At 33.8% G+C, this 21,435-nt stretch overlaps 1 protein-coding gene across 1 annotated transcript; it reads right to left on the bottom strand.

The window, feature by feature from the left end:
* Window positions 1-388: 388 nt before the first annotated feature.
* On the bottom strand, window positions 389-19,714 carry Smp_144390 (putative tgf-beta receptor; the record flags this gene model as incomplete). Its single annotated transcript, XM_018799591.1, has 8 exons — window positions 389-687; window positions 1,633-2,097; window positions 4,458-4,877; window positions 9,396-9,684; window positions 13,761-14,119; window positions 16,865-17,448; window positions 19,479-19,594; window positions 19,665-19,714. 8 exons carry the CDS (start codon window positions 19,712-19,714, stop codon window positions 553-555), a joined length of 2,418 nt encoding a protein of 805 aa, XP_018651365.1. The 3' UTR covers window positions 389-552.
* Between the last annotated feature and the right edge of the window lie 1,721 nt (window positions 19,715-21,435).

Here is a 21,435-nt window from a genome sequence, read left to right as displayed (position 1 = left end):
AATAATAATAATAATAAATACATGTGAATATTACTTATGATATTGAAAAGATAAATAGGTAGTAGACCTTATTAGATGATGATTAACAAATATTATAAAACAGTATGAATTTATTTTAGAGGTAGTATTTACCTATATATATATATATATATATATATATATATATATATATATATATAGGATAGTCGATACTGCATTATAAAGACCAAACAGCAGAGGCAAACACGTACAGTGTAAAATTGACAAGAGATAAATAAACAGGGCGAGAAACAAAGGAATGTCTTCGTTTAGAAAAACAAAAAAAGGTGAGAAAATTTCACGATAACTTCCTACCAATGGAATGGATTTCTAAAAAAATAAATGAAGAAGTAACGTAAAAATAACAGGAACACGATGACAGGTTTATTATAACATGTGAGAAGAGCTTGATTTTTGTTCCATTAGGAGATAACATTCCTGACCAGTTTTTTATATCTCTATGTTTTAATCAACCTGAGGGATATACATAAATATAAATAGAATTGATTGTGTGTATTATTTTTCAATTTTCTTTTAATCTGATTTTTTTGTTTTATTCATTTGACCTTTTAAAAATCGTATTCGTTTTAAAATACAATCAGCTGTAAGGCGTGCTTCTGGATCATGATCCCAACATTCATTAATTGTACGATAAAAATGAGTGATCAACTATTTTTTTTTTAAAAAAAAAGATAAAAACGAAAAGAGGATAAGCCGAAATCGATTTCAGTAAACAAACAGAAAAATATATAATCAGTAATATTATTTTCGGTAGAAAATTTTGTTTTACTGAAGTTGTAATTTGTTAACAAGTCTTTTCAAACATAACACTGAATTTTTTAAACCAATACACTCATTCACTTAGTATTACTTGTTTAAATCTTCCCATTGATGATGTTTAGGACTGCAACTGGTCAGTCAATGTATCAATCTGATTACGCCTGTAAAATAGTGTGCATTCTACACTAATTTTCAAAACATAAATTATCATCATTAACTATCATCTTGTTTCTTATTTGATATGATATACATTCAATGTATTACACTATACTTATCCACTAACAATGGAGAGATGGTATAATGGTTAGAATATTAATTAATAGCTATCAGATGAAGGATGTCAGTTAAGATCAATAGTCCTGACATTCATAATGACTTTTGAAATAGTTATGCTGCGTTTAATTTTTAACACTAACCAGCCATTACAGCTTGATGAATATCTTCAAGATGAAGATATAGACTGTATCAGAAAATATTTAAACTGTTGACCAATTATAACAGCATGAAATGTTAGAAGTCACAAAACAATTTATAGATGAATAATATACCATATGAAAGAATCATGTTTTCTATTTGCAACTAAGTGAAATAGATTGGAATCTCTAATATATGATAAGTAAATCAAATATTATGACCAAAGTAAAAATATGTTTATAGATTTAATGTAGGATTGACAAAATTATAATATGACAGGTTAACCACACCTAGCAGCAAAATGTAGACACGCATATGATTAATTCTAACACTTCAAATCGTTTGTTTAGAACTAAACGTCCTACACAAGTAAACAAGCTGAAGGACAAACTTTGGACTACCGAAATATCAATAACGTACAGTTGAATGAAACCAGGACGGATGACCAGCTGGACGATATTTTTCCAGACATACAAGCTGTTGTAAAGCAGCTGAAGAATTACACAATGATCCCAGTTCCTTTTCATACGGTAGCCAGTGGTGCCGCTTTTTCATTTTCCTATGTTCTGGTGTACGATGCGCCACATTTACAGAGTTGCGTGGGTCCAGAAGGTCAAATTCAGGGTGTAAACCATTCATCAAACATAAATCTGAACCAATCGATGGGGATGCGTTTGCAGGAGAGTCGATCAACTTAAAATCAATATTGTGAGTCTCATAATCGCCTTCTAAAGCATTTTCATGGTCAACAGGTAGAAGAACAGCTGTGAGCAACTCCCATAAGATCAATCCCAAAGAATATATATCGGTACGTAGTAAAGCCCACCCAGTGAAAGATATAGCACCATCAATAATTTCTGGGGCCTGATATCGTAAAGTGCCAGCCTATTGGCGAAAAATTATAATAACGAATTATTACTTTGCTGTGAGATAAAATAAAAGATGATACACACATGAATTCAGCATTTATTAGAAAAGAACCTACTTTTTGAGTGGCTATCTTTACTCCCTTTACTTGTTCATTTGTGAGCCTGAGTAGATAATGAATCTCGTAAGTACCTATCACACATGTCCACCCTGTATTATCATTGAATATCAATTTTAACTAAAACATTTCTGGAAGGATAAAAGTTTATGACAAGATATTGGCTGAATTAGCAACATAGAGTGGTATCCTATCAAGACTATCTACGTTTTCTCTTTTTAACCAAATTGGTCACAAATTGACTCCCAAATGCCCTGGTACGGACAAGGGTGGAGAGATTCCGCTCTCCCTCTACAAATGCTCTCACATGACCACGTGCATACAACCACTGACAGCAAAGTCCTACTCACTTTATTCTGATAGCGGGGGTGTTCACGAAATTGAGAAGATGAAATGCGAACGTCCGATGCTTTAACCAGATTGATGGATACGGAAGCTCCACCTAGGGGAGTTGGAAAACCTTGCTTCCCAACCAATCGCGGGCTCCAGAATCCAGAGGGAACAAATGGAGTATGAACCTATTGTTGGTCATCGGCTACCATGGAACTGAATCTCCTGACGTTGCTCCACTGCCTTGTGGATTAGACCTTTAGGTCAAAGGTTCGGGGTGTGGCCTCCTAAGAAAACTACCTTCCGACCCTAATAAATATCGAAAGATTTGTGTGGCGCATATGCATTTGGTGCCTCCTTGTACCAATGTTTGTGTTTAAATAATAATAAACAGTCACAAATGTACTTCTAGAGTAAAAACACTTTATAAAACTTTTGAGTCTATTGTTCAGAAATTCTCTTGTAGCAATGAAATAGGCAGATCACATAATTCTGTGGGGTTGAAATATTAAAAAGATGGTTTATTAATCTCGAATATAAAATATATACATTTGTACACGGAAAACTAAGTTATTGATAAAATCACGGTACTTGCTGAAATAGTTTATATGTGAACAGAAAAACATTTTGCAATTTAATAAATTAATCCGTCAGATATTTATTTGTACAGGGGATTTAAGGTAATTTTTATAGTTTAAATCACTAATTGATCTTAGCCGGTACCCAGAGGTGCTGATGTCTAACTTTGGTCGATTTGCGGTATTGAGCAACTCTTAGCCACTGTGTGCAGTGGATAACCCTCACATTCGACACGGATTAAAATCCATTAACCTTAGCTTTCCATTAAAACTCCATAACTTGTATCTTGAAGCTAGTAAGCACATGATTATTATTGGTATAGGGGGGCAGTGGAGTACAATCCGTGTCAGATGTGAAACAGTTATCCACTGCACGCAATGAGTAAGGGTTGGGCAATACTACTAATCGATCAAAGTTAGACATCAGCACCGTTGGATACTGGCTTAGGGTGTTGGGGATGTCAAATCCCCAGAACTTACTTGGTAAATGGCTTAGTTTTGTAATTTTATTTTGAAAATTTGAATTTAGCTGTTTTCGCGCCAAACGCGCTCTTTTTACCTTCACGTCATATTTCCCACTTGTAAACTATCTTAGACGCTATTGGTCCATTGTTTCTTTGTGTGTGCTATTTACTAATGATGCTCAAGGGCAAATTGTTGCTGTATAAATGCGCTTGACTTTTTCCCTTATTCGATTGCTTGTACTCGGCTGCTTACGGAATACATATATATTCCCCTACTTGCCTTGGACTTCTTCATCTAGTTAGCGGGGTCTGGGACAACAGATTAGAATAGCTTATCGTGTCATTGTGTCATTGGCTTTCGTTCGTTACCGCGGAATCGATTTAGCTTCAACCATATCACAGGGGTCTAGAGATTAAGCGTGAGATCGGAAGTTCCGGGTTCGATTCCCGGATGCGGACTGACGAGTCCCAAACCATAATAAAATGGCTGTCCAATGCTTCCAGGTTTTTAGTGGTGGTCTAGCTAATATCAGTTTGTGGTTGAAACTGGGAATATTTATTACTTAAACCAATACGCAAACAATTATATACCTTTACACCGTGATAAATGTTAGGAGACCATATTCTACAGAGGCAGAAGACAAACGCGAATTACTAGATCTTTATTGTAATGTTGAGATGAGTGAATTCCACTTGAAGTACACCCTGATTGTTTTGTCTAAATAGGCTATTTGAGCCTCGCGGTCAGATTAGTCAGCTCAAATAACTCAACCTTGAAATTAACCACCTGAATCACAAGTCTTCTTCATCATTTCGGAGTATCAGCTAGTAATTTTGAAACAAGGCAATGAGTAAAAAATGCACAAGAAAAAACAAAATAAATATTACCTTCGGCATAGACTCCAATGCTGAGCTAACTGAATACGTCGTAGTCAACACATCTTGTAATGATGTTCCACACGAGTTATTTGATGTCGGACTATTGGGTGAATTTTCTGCCAAGCATACAGATTGTCCGAAATCCGACAAACAAACAGTTCCATCAAAACGTATTAATATATTTTCTGGTTTTAAATCACGATGAGCCACTGGATATTTTCCATATACAATTCGATGACCATTGGATTGCTGTCTATTCACTAAATCACTGTGTAGAAAGCCTAGACCTTGTACAATATCATCAGATATTTTTAGTATTTCAGTAAATGATAACCAACCACCTTGTGACAAAAGTTGACGCAATGAACCACCTGAAGCAAATTCCATAACTAAACGATATTCCGTGATTGTCGATCGGCAAAGTTGAACCTTATAATTTATCCGAATTAATTACACGAGGAAATATTATGGTTACACAATTAATTTATACACGATAGTATTAATAATTATAACAATTATATATGTAATTCACACCGAAAAACCCATAAATATTCAGGCTTTCCTAGTAACATGACTTAATTGTCAGATGTTGCAATAAATCACGTCGCGAAGGACTAATAGACATGATAAAGTAAAATAAGCGATTATCAGTTGACCACTTGATAGCAGGACGATTACTTGATTACAGTGCGTTTCAGACAAGATCACATTGAAGCGCGCTGATTGCTTCATTTTCAATCAATCATCGCACCTGTTTCGGTTTGGGCACCCGGGCAGTATCACAGCCCTCACATAAATCAAATGAGATTTGTGTGGCGCATGTACATCCGGTGCCCTTCTGTACCAATATTTATGTGTTTAAATAAAATAATAATCATCGATAGTAGATGAGGTGAAAACGCCAGGAATTTCCTGTTATAAGTTCATATGTACCCTGAACGTTTTCTTACTATATTAGCTTAACTCTATGTTTACTTTGGAACGTATTTACGTTCCTGTTCAGGTTGTGTTTTCAACAAAGAACCAGTCGAGTGAAGTGTCCAATAAAAAGTAGCCCGAAAAGAAAACTTTACACTGCACATGACTTAAGATTACGTGAATGTCAAGAACTGGGTAAAAACAGTACGTATGTTTAAGAATAACAAATAAAAACAAGAAACTAGAAGTAATATAAACAGAAGTGAGCAAAAAATAACACTAAACGTGAAACTGATCATAAAACCTCAAATGTAATTCATCTCTTCAATTATTGACTTCACTTTTCCTGAGATTCTGTAAATCTTGTTTAATAATATACGTACAGTAATGCTCATTCATTTTATTGGTTTTTCTTGAGATAAAAAAAGCTCTCTTGCAAAATTTAGTCTACTTCTCTCTCCCTACTTATGTGAAGTTGAAATCGTTGTGTATTAGTTGCTCAATTTATTTTATTTACGTTTGATTTACTTACGTATTATTAGTATCTAATTTGCGTACAATCAAGTTATTAACATTGCTAGGCTGAGGTGAACTTGATAGAGAATTGAAAGATAATTAAATTAATCATTCATACACAACGGTAGAACCTGGTAAATATGTTTATTGGTTCAAGTTCCCAGAACACCATACCAGTAAAAAGAGATCCCAGAGTGGTAAACGTAATAACAGTATTAATGGTAGTATAAAACATTAGAAGAAAATATGACTTCGTAGAATTAAAAAAAAGTACAGGATAATTCTGAAAGTCGAGAATCTATCATCTCTATGCCGTTTTAACCGATAACTAGTCAGGAATAATTTCAGTAGAAAAATATAAAGTCAATCATTACATTAACATTATATAAAATGTATAAATTAAGTATATACCTTCAATGACTTAGTGCAAAGAAGGATAGAACAAAGAAAGTATTTTGTCTTCAAGAAAGAAGAAGAAATCACATGGAGAAATAATTATTGAGTATAAAACAATAAAAGAAAATAAAAAGTAATGAAAAAAAATGTAAACATTAGGGGGAAACAAAGAAATTTCGATTTTTTCAAAATAAAAAAAAAACAGAAAACAATTGTCAAGTGACACAAGTAAAAACTACAGTGGATTGAATAGATAAATAACTTTCTTTCAAAGTTAAATGACTAAAAAAAACAAACCAATAAAGATGGGAGGGGGAAATTTTGTCGTTTGCACTTTTAAAAATATACGATATGACAAAGAAGGAATTAGACAATAGTGACAAGTATATATTAAGGAAATCATAAGGCGCAAAAGAATGTTAGATTATAAATCAGTTGATTTATTAAAAATCTTTAAAAGAAATTACCAAATCAGTCTCATCTATTATTTTATACAGTAAGAAATTTAACTATTCATAAGACAGATATGAGGCTATTTTAATCTCACGGTTTAAGGGAAGATAAAGGGTGTATACACCTACGCCATTGTGATCGATTCTGAGCCATTTCACTTAGAGTCTCCAATCATTGGTTACGATAGTCACGCGGACCCCAACCAGGTAGTCTGCATCTACCAACATGGCTCAGACTAGAAGTTAGTGTTTTCAAGCACTGATGCCACGTTTTGGTTTGGCCGCCCCTGACTCTTTTCCAACCATCCCCTACACTAGTCAGCATTGCGCGTCGTGGTAATCGGTGTTCAGGCATACGTAACACATGCCCAAACCATCTCAGTCGATGAAGATTCATCACCTCATCAACTGATTTACCATCATTCTCTAACACCCTGTGTCTAACCTCACTATTACTTACCCGGTGATCCCAGCAGATGTGATCAATATTTCTAAGGCATCTGTGGTCAAATACTAGTAACTTACAAGTATCTTCTAATCTTAATGGCCATGTTTCACAGCAGTAAAGTAGAACAGAGAGAACTGCCGCGCAGTATACTCTTCCCTTAATTGATAGACGGATATCTCGTCTTCGCCATAGGTGACGTAAGTTGGCAAAAACCAAACGAGCCTTCTGAATCCGTGCTGAGATTTCGTCAGACACCAACCCATTAGGGCTGATCAGACTTCCAAGATAAGTGAAGTTGTCGACGCGTTCGACTACTTCGCTCCCTATCCTTAGTTCAGGTGTTGACGCAGGCCAGTCCTGGAGTAACAATTTACATTTAGATGGGGAGGAACGCATCCCAAATGTGTACTTTACCAGAGAATTAAATTGCTACTAAACACGGCCGTTTACAATAGACTGGATGGTTAAAAAATGTTACATGGCTTTTTATTTTATTATTCAATAAAATAAAAAAATCTTAGTAGGTGAAGAATGCACAAGTTCTGCTCGAGGCTGGTCACATATGGTTGTCCTGTGAGGAGCTTTTGATATGTTAGCAACATGCTATTCAAACTTTAGCGCCGGTGCCAGAGATCTGGTGAGACGTACTCTTTTGAGGTTGACCTTTTAAAACCCTCTCTTTCAGTTATGACAAGATAGAATCGCTGAAGATGCTGGTTTCCCTTATGGGAACACCTTACCGCTGTTACACCTATATACAATCGAGAGTATGACCTTGGGCATTAGGATTCAAAGGGATGGGTGTTCTAGCTAATAGCTCGATTGACGGCTCATCATGGTATGGAAGCTCGACCACTACATTGATGAAGCTCCTACAGTCGGTAATATTATAACTGCCTTAAACCAAACAAAAATGTCATGATTTTTATCAAAGAGATAAGAATAAAGTTATTTCCTCCATGGGATGTAGCGAAGAGTAGTAATTCACTGATCACTTGAAATCTACAGATAATTCTAATATAAACAGGTAATTTGAGGCTATTGACCGAATCAGACCGAAAGTTTGATAGGTTATTGCTAACATTTACTAACAGACATCTGAACCAATAACACATTGATGTTCATTCAAAAAGACTAAATGGACAATATATTGGAGAAAATAAATACAAGCTAAAGACATTAACACGAGAGTTACATGCAGCTTGCAAGCTGTTTGATGTTAATTAATAAGAACCATATTACATATTGGCAAACTTGCTTGTTTAGATAACCGAAACTCAGTGACATTACGTAGATCACCAACTAACAAGTTATATGAATTAGCACTTTGAAAAAGATACCCTATTTTGCACCACTGTTTGTAGGGCCTAAACAATCAATTCTATTTGGGTAATAAAGAAACTATAGTTTACAGAAATACTGATGAATGAATACTGCAATGAAATAGTCGGATGGACGAACACATTCGTCAAAGAAAGTTGCGACGCTTTATTGAATATAATTCTAAAGAGAGAATTACTAACTAACTAAACTGTTGCTCAGTGAAATAAAACTCTCAATAACATGCAAACAATTCATCCAAGATAACTAAAAAATACTTGTTTATAATCCATCATAAAAATTTAATTAAAAGATGAAGAAGACGATAATCATAAAACAAGCTTTCGAGTTTTTTTGTCCGTACAATGTTTTCACGGCAATAAGATTATGCAATACAAATGTTCAAGTGTTAAAATTATAAATCTTATTGATAAACATAGGCTTTACTATTATTCCACCTTAGATCTAGGATATCTAATAGAATGCTTACGAACTCACATTGCAAATTTATCAGTATCTAAATTCATAAACACATCCATATTTCTGTTCATTCAATTTTTCTACAGGGTATTCTAAAATAAAGTCAAAGTACTCAATATACTTATTTGAGAAAGTGGACAATAAAAGCATTCAGTGATTTTAGTGAATTTAACAACTTACCGATCCTGCTCCTAATAGTAAAACAATATTAGGATGCCCAATATGTCTTAATATTTCGTGTACATATTGGATACTGAAGGAATTTATGTTGCTTATTGTACCGACAGTATCAGTGGTAGTAGTACTATTATTACTAGTATTGTTATTACTAATGCTACCATTATTAGTAGTAGTAATTGTTATTGTAGCAGTAGTATTAATAGTAGTTGGAGCAGTAGTAGCAGTACTAGAAACAACTGCAGGCAATCGTTTGTTTATTGAATGGATAGCCTTGAAAATCCCCAATTCTGTTTTCCATGCATCATATTCATTAGCAGTGAATGTTTTTACGGCCACAGGCATAGGAGATTCATCATTCGTAGTAAAATTGTTTATTAGTGAATTATTGTTTACATCAGTAGATGAAACTGTTCTGGTTGACAATAATAAAGGAGAGGTATTTGTTTCGGCATGATGTACATTTTCCTTGTCATCAGGATAATCTTTCGTTTCTTTTTTCAACGGAATTGAAGTTTCACTCTTCTCACTAGGTTTGAGTAGATGTAATGAGAAAAAAAGGTTAGGGCAACACGTATTTACGAATGAAATAAAAAAGATCAGCACATGAAAGATACCATAACTTTGTATTAAAAGACGAATTTCGTCCAAGCTAGAATAAATTTAGGAGTGGGGTGGTTACCATCCCCCAAAATAAAACTAACAAGACTGACGGTTTTATCATTTAAGTCTGTTAGTGAATAGAGATTTTAGAGCCGCATGGTTTATAATTTCACACTATTAATGAATGAACAACTGTCCATTAAATTTACACATAATGTATGATATTTCCTTTTAGGATATTTTATGATTTTTATGCACGGAAGATAAAAATATGTATATTGATGCGTAACAGCTATTTGTTTAGCCAACCGTTGAAGTATTTAACGAAACATATTAAATCTTTGTTTACATAAGTTGAGGATGAAGGAGATAAGTGGAACTTATTTTCGTTTATCACTCATGTTATACTTAGCAATGGAATGATTAACTTTAAGTATTGAGTGGTATTCATATTTGCCGCAGAACTACTGAATAATTCTTTTACAATGATCGCATCTATCAGTCACAGGAAAAAGCAACAGACAGATTGTAACTGATTGGTTTTAGTCTAAATGGAATACATTGGGAATAAAACCTGCTGTTCAACACAGGCGATCACAAGAACAAAGTTTTTACTCCAAAATACTAGGATGATATTCACCTAAGCAGCTTAAAGTTTATGTGGTTGACTCTGTTAAGGAATTAATTAGTTTGGAAACAACATTCAGCAAAAGATAACAGATGAAAAACAAAAGTCATGGGGCCGCAAAAAAAGGATAATGAGTCCCTTCAGTCTCTTCCATGATGAAAGTAAAATTTTGAAGAAACCGATGATCAAATATCAGGACAAAAATAAATGTTTCTACAAGCTTCAGGTCGATACTTCGGTCACATAAGAAGCTCTATTCGCTAGACACATAAAATCCATAGGTAGGTAATCGATTGACTAGCATTCTCTTGATTCATTTTAACAATTCAAATGAGTACCTTTCAGCAAAACCTTAAAGTACCTCTCTATAACAAAGAGAAACAGACTTATTTGACTCAACACAAAACTAGGTTCAGAAAAAAGTGCAGATGAGTCAATTAATTGACTGGTATACCTTCTTTCTTTACCTAGAATCATGCACTTAATTCCCGTCGCTGTTCAAGTTCAGCACTATATGGGAATTTTCATATAATATATGTATACAAAAAGTTAGTTGAAATAAAATATTCCCATTTGTTTGAAAACTTCCGATAGGAAAAAAGTATAAAAATCCAAATGTAAGCAAGAATGAACAAAGATAGAATAGCGTTAAACGCATGTGACTATAACTTCCATACCGAATTCCAGATTCCCACTTATTTACGAATTCTCTGAACGAATAAAAAGGCTGTAATGCAACTGGAGTCCAGACAAGTTTGTTAGACGAAACATTGGGATTACTTAAATCTCAAACTCAGTTTATTTTAAATATAATTTTCACAAACAGTGTCTTCTCTATACTCGGAGACCGATTTCTGTCAAACTATTCGTTCTAATATTGACGAATACTCGCATAAATTACTTCAAGGTTAATTTGGGTACAGAAATCAAATCCTGTTTATAAGGGTACAACAGACCTTGAAGTTTCCGGGAACTTATAAAAAAGATGGTGAAATTAGTAATGACTTGTAAGGTTGACCAATCGTGTTAAGGACATAAGTACGACAACTTTGGATTCTATTGACGTTTACAAAAGGGACTCTTTCGCTAAATGAATTTCGAAATCACTCAACTCCTATAAAACGTTCAGAAACTATCACTAATGCTTTCTAACACTCCGAATCGGGCTCCAACACATCCCTGTTTCTTCAAAACAAAGCTTGTCAATGATGGACTCCGAAAAATCAAAGATAATAGAACTAGCCATGAATTTATTTGGATAGTTTGCAACTATAAAGATGGAAAAATCCAAATTCTTATCCAAGATAATAACAAAGCATATAAGTGAAGAAATAATTGAAAAACTGAGGCAATATTTGAGAGTTAGACAATTTCCTCTGGTATATTCTATGATTTTATTGTGATTAATACACGTTTCCCGTAGAAAAATCACTGTTTAGAGCTAGAAATATAAGTAGCATATAATGGAGTTATCATGATGGATTATACTAATCAAGGACTTAAATTAGTTGGAGATGCATGTATATAATTATTATCTGCTAATTCCAACCAAATTATTACTGTTATTAGATATGAACAGTATTGAAAGTAATAACAATGACCAATGACCAAATTTAACAAGATTATTTCATCATAATCTGATCACAAATATAGTAGTAATGATAATGTTAACAACAAGATACAAAACCATTATCAAACACTTTGTATTATTATTATTAAACATAATTATTATTAGTCCACCTACACATTATGCACATGGAGAAAAGGGAAGAATTTTATACCATTTTATATTGATCAGATGGGCTTGGAAGAATTTCATTTCATTTTTGGAAAAGCCTACTTTATGTGGACAATTAAAATAGGCATTCAGTATACAAGCGACACGGTTACTAGCATGCAGTCAGTTAATCAATTAACCGAAAGTTTAATAAACAAATAAAACCAATGAAAAGTGAGTATACAATTCACACACGCAAACACATACATACATTCATACAAACTATGGTAATTCAGTGAATAATAAACCAGATGATTCCCTTACATTTAATTATTCCATAATAATTATGGCCAGTAATAAAATGCTTAACTGGATAAAGTACAACAGAAACTAACGGAAAACAATCCGTCTATCAAACACGAAACTGATGATTTTGAAAAGCAAAGTAATTATAATAATAATGAGTTGTACAATTAATTAACATTGATACTCTAAAAACCTAAATATTTAAAAAGGATTAAGGAAAACAGTAGAATTTGAGCCAGCTATTAGCCAATTAGGAAATGGGATGAAGATGCAAATCGCTTAAACACGAATTCAGTTTATTTTCTACAAAGAGCTGGATTTCCACTGTTGATTCAAACTTTTTACTTACATATGTACAAGGCTACTAGCCTGATGCTCAAACTGAAGTAGAGAGAATCAGGGTTTGAATTTACGATCGTCTAAATGTGCTAATATGATAAAGTATCGTGTACTTTATGAACAAAACAAAATAATAGATGGATAGTGGCTAGCAGTGGAATCCAGGACGCTTACAATGCTTGTGAATTAAGGCTATATCAAGGCAATACGCACAGTATGCACATATGCCAATTAGAGACTGACCAGTCGCAGTCCTAAACATCAATGGGAAGATTCAAATAAACAATACTAATTGAATTTAAAACAAAATAATGATTATACGTAGTTCTCTTCTTTGGCTGAACGAAAACTGATAAATTTATGAGACAGATAGATATAACCAGCAGAGAGACTGCCACACATATGAGTTGGCCTTGGTACGTTCGTGTGCTGTGTTAAGAAATCACTAATCCACTTTCGAAAGTGCGGACGAAACTACTTCTGTGTTCTTCTTTTTTTCCGCTCCACTAACTAGAGTAAAAACATCAGTTTGGTAGATGAGGCTTTTTGATGTTGACCCAGCAATAATCAATCAAAATACAATAAGTTCATGGATTATATATCCATAAAAAATGATTATTATACTTAAATTGAGTGCTGGTCATGAACGCATATCCCAACCACCTCAGTCGATGAAGATTTATAGCCTAATCAACCGATTCTATAAGTGGACTGATTAGGATGAGTAATTGCCAAGTTATGGGAAATGGTAAATATTTGTGGTCACGATTCATGGCAATGTTCTGTGAAGCGATGTCATCCGTGATTTCGTTCACTTCATATTTATAGTATTTACATTTGCAATCAATAAAAAAATATTGAGACAGTGGTGATCTAAATAGATTAAACAACAAATTGGTAGCTTCAAGACATTGATAATTGAAACATGAAATAGGTATCATTAATTTAGTTCACAATATGTATCTAATACACCGAAACATTAAAAATAAACCATAAAATACTAGCAACTAACCTGTACAAATAATCCAGGGATGTTTCCGGGTGAGTATCGACAAATGTAAATGATGTATTTGAATTGAGACATTTCAACATAGTATTAGGGATTTTGGTTAATCTACTATCCTGTTGACAGCATAATAGATGCCAAGATAAATTTGTATTTGAATTATGACAAAGAATAGATCCATTTGTTGATGATTGATGAAATTTTCTGTTACTATCATTTTCATTATCATGATTTTTATAATTTAATAAATCTTGAGTTATTTTTAATTGATGTGTAAATAATGAAAAAGGAACATTAGCAAGCCATACTTCTGCAAAACGACCACGACCAATTAATTTTTCTTTATGACACAACTTAGCCACAAGCTGATAGAATAAGAAGATTGAAGTAAGATTGACAAAATGATGTCGAAAACAGTTGGGTTTATAAATCAAACGTAGTTAAATTAAATGTTACTGAGCTTTTAATCCAATCGGAAATTATACGATCTTAGGGGATTGGCTAGATGGTTATGCCGCTCAACTTTCAGCTATAAAGTAACAGGCTTAAGCCCCGCTCCACCTGCTTCACTTTGAGCATCTAAGTAGTATTATTATTCCTAACAATTGGAGTGTGGTTCAGCACCAAATGAACACGAATGATAAATAAGTTTTATAAATAAATATTATGAGATTAAATAGCTGTAAGGCCCAAAATTCTGAGATAAGTAGAAAAATTCAGACGTTAACATAGTGTTGATGTAATCACAAAATGATGTACTTCATGTTCTTGTATAATACAAGTAGTTCTCGACTATACAATGTTCTTCTACTAAGAATCCATGTATTACATAAAGTCTTGAATTTGTGAACACACTCTCGTCAATAAATGGATTACGATTTATTCTGTAAATGTTGCTTATCATAGCTTTATGGTAAAAATGTTCATTAAGAAATATCTATAGTTTTGTATGGAGGAAAATTCAAAGCTTTAAGGTGTCAGAAATGCACGCAACAAACATTATGAATCTTTGCAATTATTGGAGAATTTCCAAATATCTGAGATAACAAATAAATCCTATAGCGTCATGAAGTGTAGTAATTTCAAATCAATAGTCTTTAATGTATATAGTTATTACAGCTTAGACAAGATTTAATCAGTAACAACTAACAACATAAAGGAATGCAAAGAATAATAAGTGGGAAGATAAAGGAATAAAACTCAGTGACATTCATTCCCCGACCGTAACAGCAACCTTGACGTGGTGGTCGGGCTTGCTTATCGTGATGATCCAACCGAGCTATATTGGCTGGAACATATGTCCCAGGATGCAGCTGGACGATTCAGACTTCGCAGATGATCTGGCTCTTCTATTAAACATGCAACAACAAACGCAGGAGAAGACGATCAGTGAAGTAGTAGCCTTAGCAGTAGTAGGTTTCAACATACACAAAGGAAAAAGTAAGGCTCTCCGATACAACACAGCATGAACCAATCAAGTCATACATAAAGGAGAAGCTTTGGAGGGTGCAAAAACCTTTGCATATTTGGGAAGCACCATTGATGAGCACGATGAATCAGATGCAGATGTGAAGGCGAGGATAGGCAAAGCAAGAGCACAATATTTACAACTGAAAAAAACCTGGAACTCAAAACAACTGTCTGTCAACCAACACCAAAGTCAGAATTCTCAATACAAATGGCAAGACAGTTCTACTGTATGGGGCGGAAACCTGGAGAACAACAAAGGCCACCATCCAGAAGATACAGGTGTTTTTCAACAGTTGTATACACAAGATACTTCGGATCCGTTGGTCAGAGAAGAGGAAGACCAAAAAACACATTGCGCCAAGAAATGGAGTAAGACATGAGAAAAATGAACTATAAAGGAAGGCGCAGCCAGGACAGAGTGTGTTAGAGAATGCTGGTTGGCGGCCTATGCTCCATTGGGAGTAACAGGCGTAAGTAAGTAAGTAATTAATAGCTGGTTAATCCAGATATTCGTGTTCTTCTAATAGAACAATGTCTGTACACACAGTCTTCTCTAAACATTGAGTAGCCTTTCTTAATGTCGATCAGGTAACTAAATGCATACCATGGAACCATTATTTGTAGTTTTCTTTGAAAATATTGCGATTTTGTCTCGTACATAATGTATGCTGTTTGTTAAATTCAATGTTTATTTACCGAAATTAAAAAGTTTATGTTATATGTATACATAGGCTTCGATATTCTATTTTCGTCCTGTGGTGTGCTCTGCAATCAGGGTTCTAAACTGTCTTCTCTGCTGGTCTTTAAGTGTCTGGCCCATCCCATGCTTTTTGACGTACTGAAACCCTTCTCTCTGTCTGTCGACTGTGATATCTTCCATACAACGTCTCATTCAATACTACTTACAAGTAAACTTGTTGGTAGTATTTACCACAATTCTAGTGCCTTCGTGAGATGTAGATTGATTGATATTCAATAGAATGATGAGTAGATTTAAAATCCATCAGTTTATTTAAGATTTCTAAACCGTTGTTACCAGTTTTTTTTATCAATAAACTCATCAACAAAAACGAGATACGGATAACCTTAACTTCCTTGTCACATATTTTGACAATGAAGTGTCAGTAAAAACTAGCTAAACATAGATACTAGATGTGAAACACTAGACAATATGAAACTTTAGTGACTAGGTATACTGTTTAATCTTGTCACAAAAGTACGTAGGTTTAAGTGATTAAACTTCGAAACGAAATAGGGAGAAAGAAGTATTAAACCGTTTGTTACAGACGGAAACTGAATACTTATGACTCAACCTGTTAGGTAGCATAAATAAAAGTTTGATTTTCTTCATTTACTTTCCAGAAATCCAGCTGTTGAGTGCAGGTCCGTGTATTATTATTGAATAATACTATTAAATAATACATCTTATGAGACGGTCAGAAACATGAGTGTCATACTACTAGCTGACAACTCAGTCTAACGTTTATATTTGAAAAATTCCTACTCTTCATCATATTACGTATTCATTTACCTAATTTATAAAAATTGTTCCCCTGAAATATCACAAAAGAGGGCATTCGAAATAAAGTAAGTCCATACAGGTACGTGTGTATGCATTTATTTCAACTGTAATTACTAACCTGTAAATTAGCTAATTCTTTAGCACACGATTCAGTTTCCGATATATCACAGAAAACGAATCCACTACCTAGTGATTCAATACAGGAACCCACTTGGTGTAAATTATCACCGTTTGAAATATTGTGACATGAAATCTCTGATTTTTTCACAGGATAAGTTATAACAGAACCACCGGTAAAGGATGGTTTGAAAGACGAGCTTTTTGGACAATGGAAACAATCAACAATTGATAGTGCGCCATGAACACGACTGTCTAAACTGTTCTGAAAATATTGTGAAGATGGAGATGGATGATTGCATGCAAGGAAAAATCTCATTCGGACTTTTTTATATCGAGGAGATAAACAAAACACGAGTAAAATAACTGTGCATACAGTTGACAGTAATATCCCACAAATGACAAATATTGTTAATGCATCTATCTGTAATCCATTATCTGAAGGATCTTCGTACGAATCTGAACGCTGGGGGGAAACAACGCCTGAGTTTGGAAAATCCTGAGATGCTACAATTACATTCAAATCACCATCACGAACCCGTAAACCAAAGTGATCAAGACCACTTTTGTGATGATTACCTGGACCTATAAGATATAAAAGTGATGAGACATAAAATCGAACATTTGAAGAGAATAAAGAAATAAAAGTGAACGTAATCAGTTGCAATACGTTTTAATATGCAGAGAATGTAAAATCAAGCACATACACTTTGAGCGTGAAACTACAAAACATATTTTATCCGTTTTAGTCAAGTAAGAAATAAAATGATATTAGAACGAATACTTTCTTGCTCCAAGATATAATTCTATCGAAAGCAAACCTGAGAATGCGACTATTGTAACTGTAATAGTAGCAGTAAATATGTTACACCTACACATCTTAAATTATTTGAATACGATTAATAACTTGACTAATATGCAAAACAGAAGTTATGGTGATTAGTAATTTAAATGATCAAAAAATTGCATTATTCATATTTAACTATTTCATCATAATTGAATGATTAATATTGATGATAAATAGTGAAGTGTATAAATCTATGTAACTCGTTGAGATCTTTGGATATACTTTCTAACTAGGGAAAAAAAAATATTCCACCACTAGTCAACAAAAACCAGATTAAAAGTTGTCCGATTAAGCTATGTTCAAATATATTCCTGTGGTATTCAAAAATTCGCTATTTAATGTGCGTAAGATGACAAGCAAATAATTTGATTAGGTAGTCTTAAGAATTATCAAGATTTTGTCAGCAAAGTAGTAATACATCAGACTGCTTATAGGAACATACAGTATGTCTATTCTAGGCTGCTATGTTTTGTACAATAGAGTTTGTTTGTACTAACACGAACACCAAAAATAGCCAGCAAAACGAAGACATTATTAAAAGCATGAGAAATACTTAACAGTCAAAATTTATATTAACAATTTGGTTATGTTAACCACAGTACTTGCACTTAACAAAAGATCAAAGCATATGGGGAAAAAAAGAAAAGCAGAACATTTCTAGATCGATTCACCTGTCATACTTCACATCAGCAAATAAAAACTGTAGTGTCGAAGTTTGTATTATTATACAAACTTCAGTAGAGAATAGAAAAGGAAAGAAGTAAGTGAATGAAACTGAGAAACCAAAATGATAGAATACTACCGTGTTCGACACTTGAAGCGAAATAAAAAGAGACGCTTGTCTTACTGTAACTGATTCTGAACCCCTCAATATCAAATCTAAATGATTTAATGAGCTGACGGTATCTCTTCATTCAGCTAGACTTAGTCTTCACGAGCCCACTGAGTTAGGCTGTGTCCAAATTCAGTGTAGACATAAATCGTATCCCAACCACATGAGTTGACTAAAGTTCATAACACCATCAATCGACTTGCAGTCTGAGTTTTGCGCTTGGACGAAGTATTTGCTCTAGAAGCATGTTCTTGACAAAGTTGTTTAAAAACGAGGAAAGTAGATAATCTTGAAGGATGTCATCTGACAATCACTTTAGCTGACAGCTTGTTAAAGCTTTTACTTGACCTCGAGTGTTCGATTAGAGAGCATTAAATAGGATTACGTACATTTCGGTGCAACTTTTAGTGAGAGAATGAATAGTCATTCGATCGGTAAAAGAAAATATATTATAAGCGAGGAAATTTGTCTGGTAGAACATCGATATGACCTTCAGAATGTCATTTGGAACATCCATAATGGGATGCAGACAAAAATAATTTACCAATTACGAAACCGTACTACAATGACATTATATGCATTACAGTTCAAGTACCAACTGTTGTGGACCTAATAGGTTTTATCAACGAAAAACGTCATATCAAAAGCTGCAAAAATAAACTGCGCCGACTGCACAAAGCGTAAATATCGTAGCTCCATAGCTAACTTACAAAGTTCATGAGTTTTCACTTTCATATAAATCTAACAAACAGGCATACAACTATGCTATTTAAAACTTAGGTCGTCACACTTCATTTGAAAGCTGTTGTATAGATGCATATACATCTTAGCAATTTTGCCAGCACTAACCCCTCGTAACTACCTACCTACCGTAGAACTAGTTCCTCCCAAAAGTTGATAGACGTTAGTAAAACCCAAAAAATACTGAAAACTTACCGAGATCTTCAGACATAGGGACGATCTTCAAAGTTTCATTATTGCACATATGATCATAACAACAGCACGTTTCATGTAAATCATCTTTAGATTTGTGAAGAACGTGGCATACTCCCCTAACGGTAGGACACTTGTTTTCCTAAGTAATTGAAATATGGATATTATTGAATTAAATTCAACAATTACCAATTCCGGCCATGGCCAACAATCAAAACTATGTGGGTTGTAGGGTTCATTTGTTGATTCACGACTAAGTGTAATCAGACAATGTCGTACATCAGCAGTGCACTGTCTACTTCTGAAACCATCACTGTGTGCTTGGAAACCAGAAGAACAACTTATCCCGTCAACCTTAGCGTAATTTGTAAAATAAATCAGGTAAAACATGACAAATATGAGCATGTGATCTGGAAAATACTCGGCAATATATAAAACCAATATCTTACCCGTTAAACACGTATACAGATGATGTAGCATAGAAACCACATGCTTGTAATTCAAGCATTATTCAAAAATAGCATATGAAAACAAATATCCATACATAAAAGAATTACATGACACCTATCAAGATCAACAATAAAGTTGGTCTGCAAGATATCTGGAAAAAAGTAGTGAAATATCATATTGAGTAAAACCATATTTTAAACAATATAAAAAATGAGACAATAATTTATACACTTGCCAAATATGAAGAACCGAACAAAATCATTTTAAAACAGTGTGTATGTTCTTCGCCATTCAGTAATACGGATGAGAACAAGGTAGGTAAAAACGTAAGTACTATACTGATATTTCGACTCAGCTAGCTAGGAGTTCAGTATGTACACTTTAACACGCTACATCACACTAGTTTAGTAGTAAAGGAATACAATGAAATAAGTAAAAAAAAATCGAAAAATTTAAAAACTAGTGATAAACATATTTATTACTTCAGATAAGAGGGTAAATCTGAAGGTAATGTTAAAAAATAATTCACTAACTTCTTTAACGAAAAACGTACAGTAATTACTTAACGGTCCAGCTTTAGGTATGAACATAAGCACTCAAATAGTTAAATAAATACTTAATATTTGACGTACCCACTATACTACCAAGTCACATTTATGCATGTAAAGGTATTCCTATAAACAATTGCACAATTCCTCAATAAAAATAGCCTATTGGCGGAAAAAACGGTCAAAATATCAAACTTGGTAAGTAGAAGTGATAGAATTGATGAACATGTTTCTTAAGCAGCTATGGATGAAAGAAATTCCTAGTATCGAATGTAAATATCACTTGAACACAAAGTATCTAGATGAAAGGTCAAATACAATTTTTAGAAAGATGGATAAAGTGATAGGGTTATTAAAGTCCACCAATTTGTTAGCACTGCTGTGCCAATTACACATCTTTTACACTAGTCTGGGAACATGATTTGGAACTAGTTAAAAAGAAAGTCATATACTTAGTTCAGACTTTTTTAAATCTTTGGAAGGATATTCTTACCTTGTTACAATACGATTTATTCACTGACAAAAAGTATTAAGACTAATTTTTTTAAACGAGTGGGTAAATAAAATATTGGCTGCAATACTGTAGAGTGCCGTTTAGAATAGTAGTATGAAAATTTTATCCGTAAACGTGAAGTGTAAACGAGTGCAACAGTACGCTCATTTTAGTCGTATCCTAAATTAATATAAGTGAAGCTTATTTAAATGTCAAGACAAAACCGCAAAGTGCCTGAACGATGCGTTAGACAAAGAAAGAGTGTAAGATTTATTGAAGGTATATTCAGACAAGTTAAGTAAAAAGCATATAGAGTAAATAACGTTAAATCCGGTGGAAAAAGATTCAACAGAAATCCATGCTTGAGTTTGGGGAATAGGGGGAAAATTGTCCTCGAATTTATCAATAGCTATCTGCAAACACTTCTGAAGAAAACTTTTCCTGCACTCACGATGAAAAGACCGTAAGT

This window comes from Schistosoma mansoni, chromosome 3 (genome assembly GCF_000237925.1).
Source record: "Schistosoma mansoni strain Puerto Rico chromosome 3, complete genome".
Lineage (NCBI taxonomy): Eukaryota > Metazoa > Platyhelminthes > Trematoda > Strigeidida > Schistosomatidae > Schistosoma > Schistosoma mansoni.
Note: the sequence above shows the minus strand (reverse complement) of the source record. Positions and strands in the feature narration are given on the sequence as shown.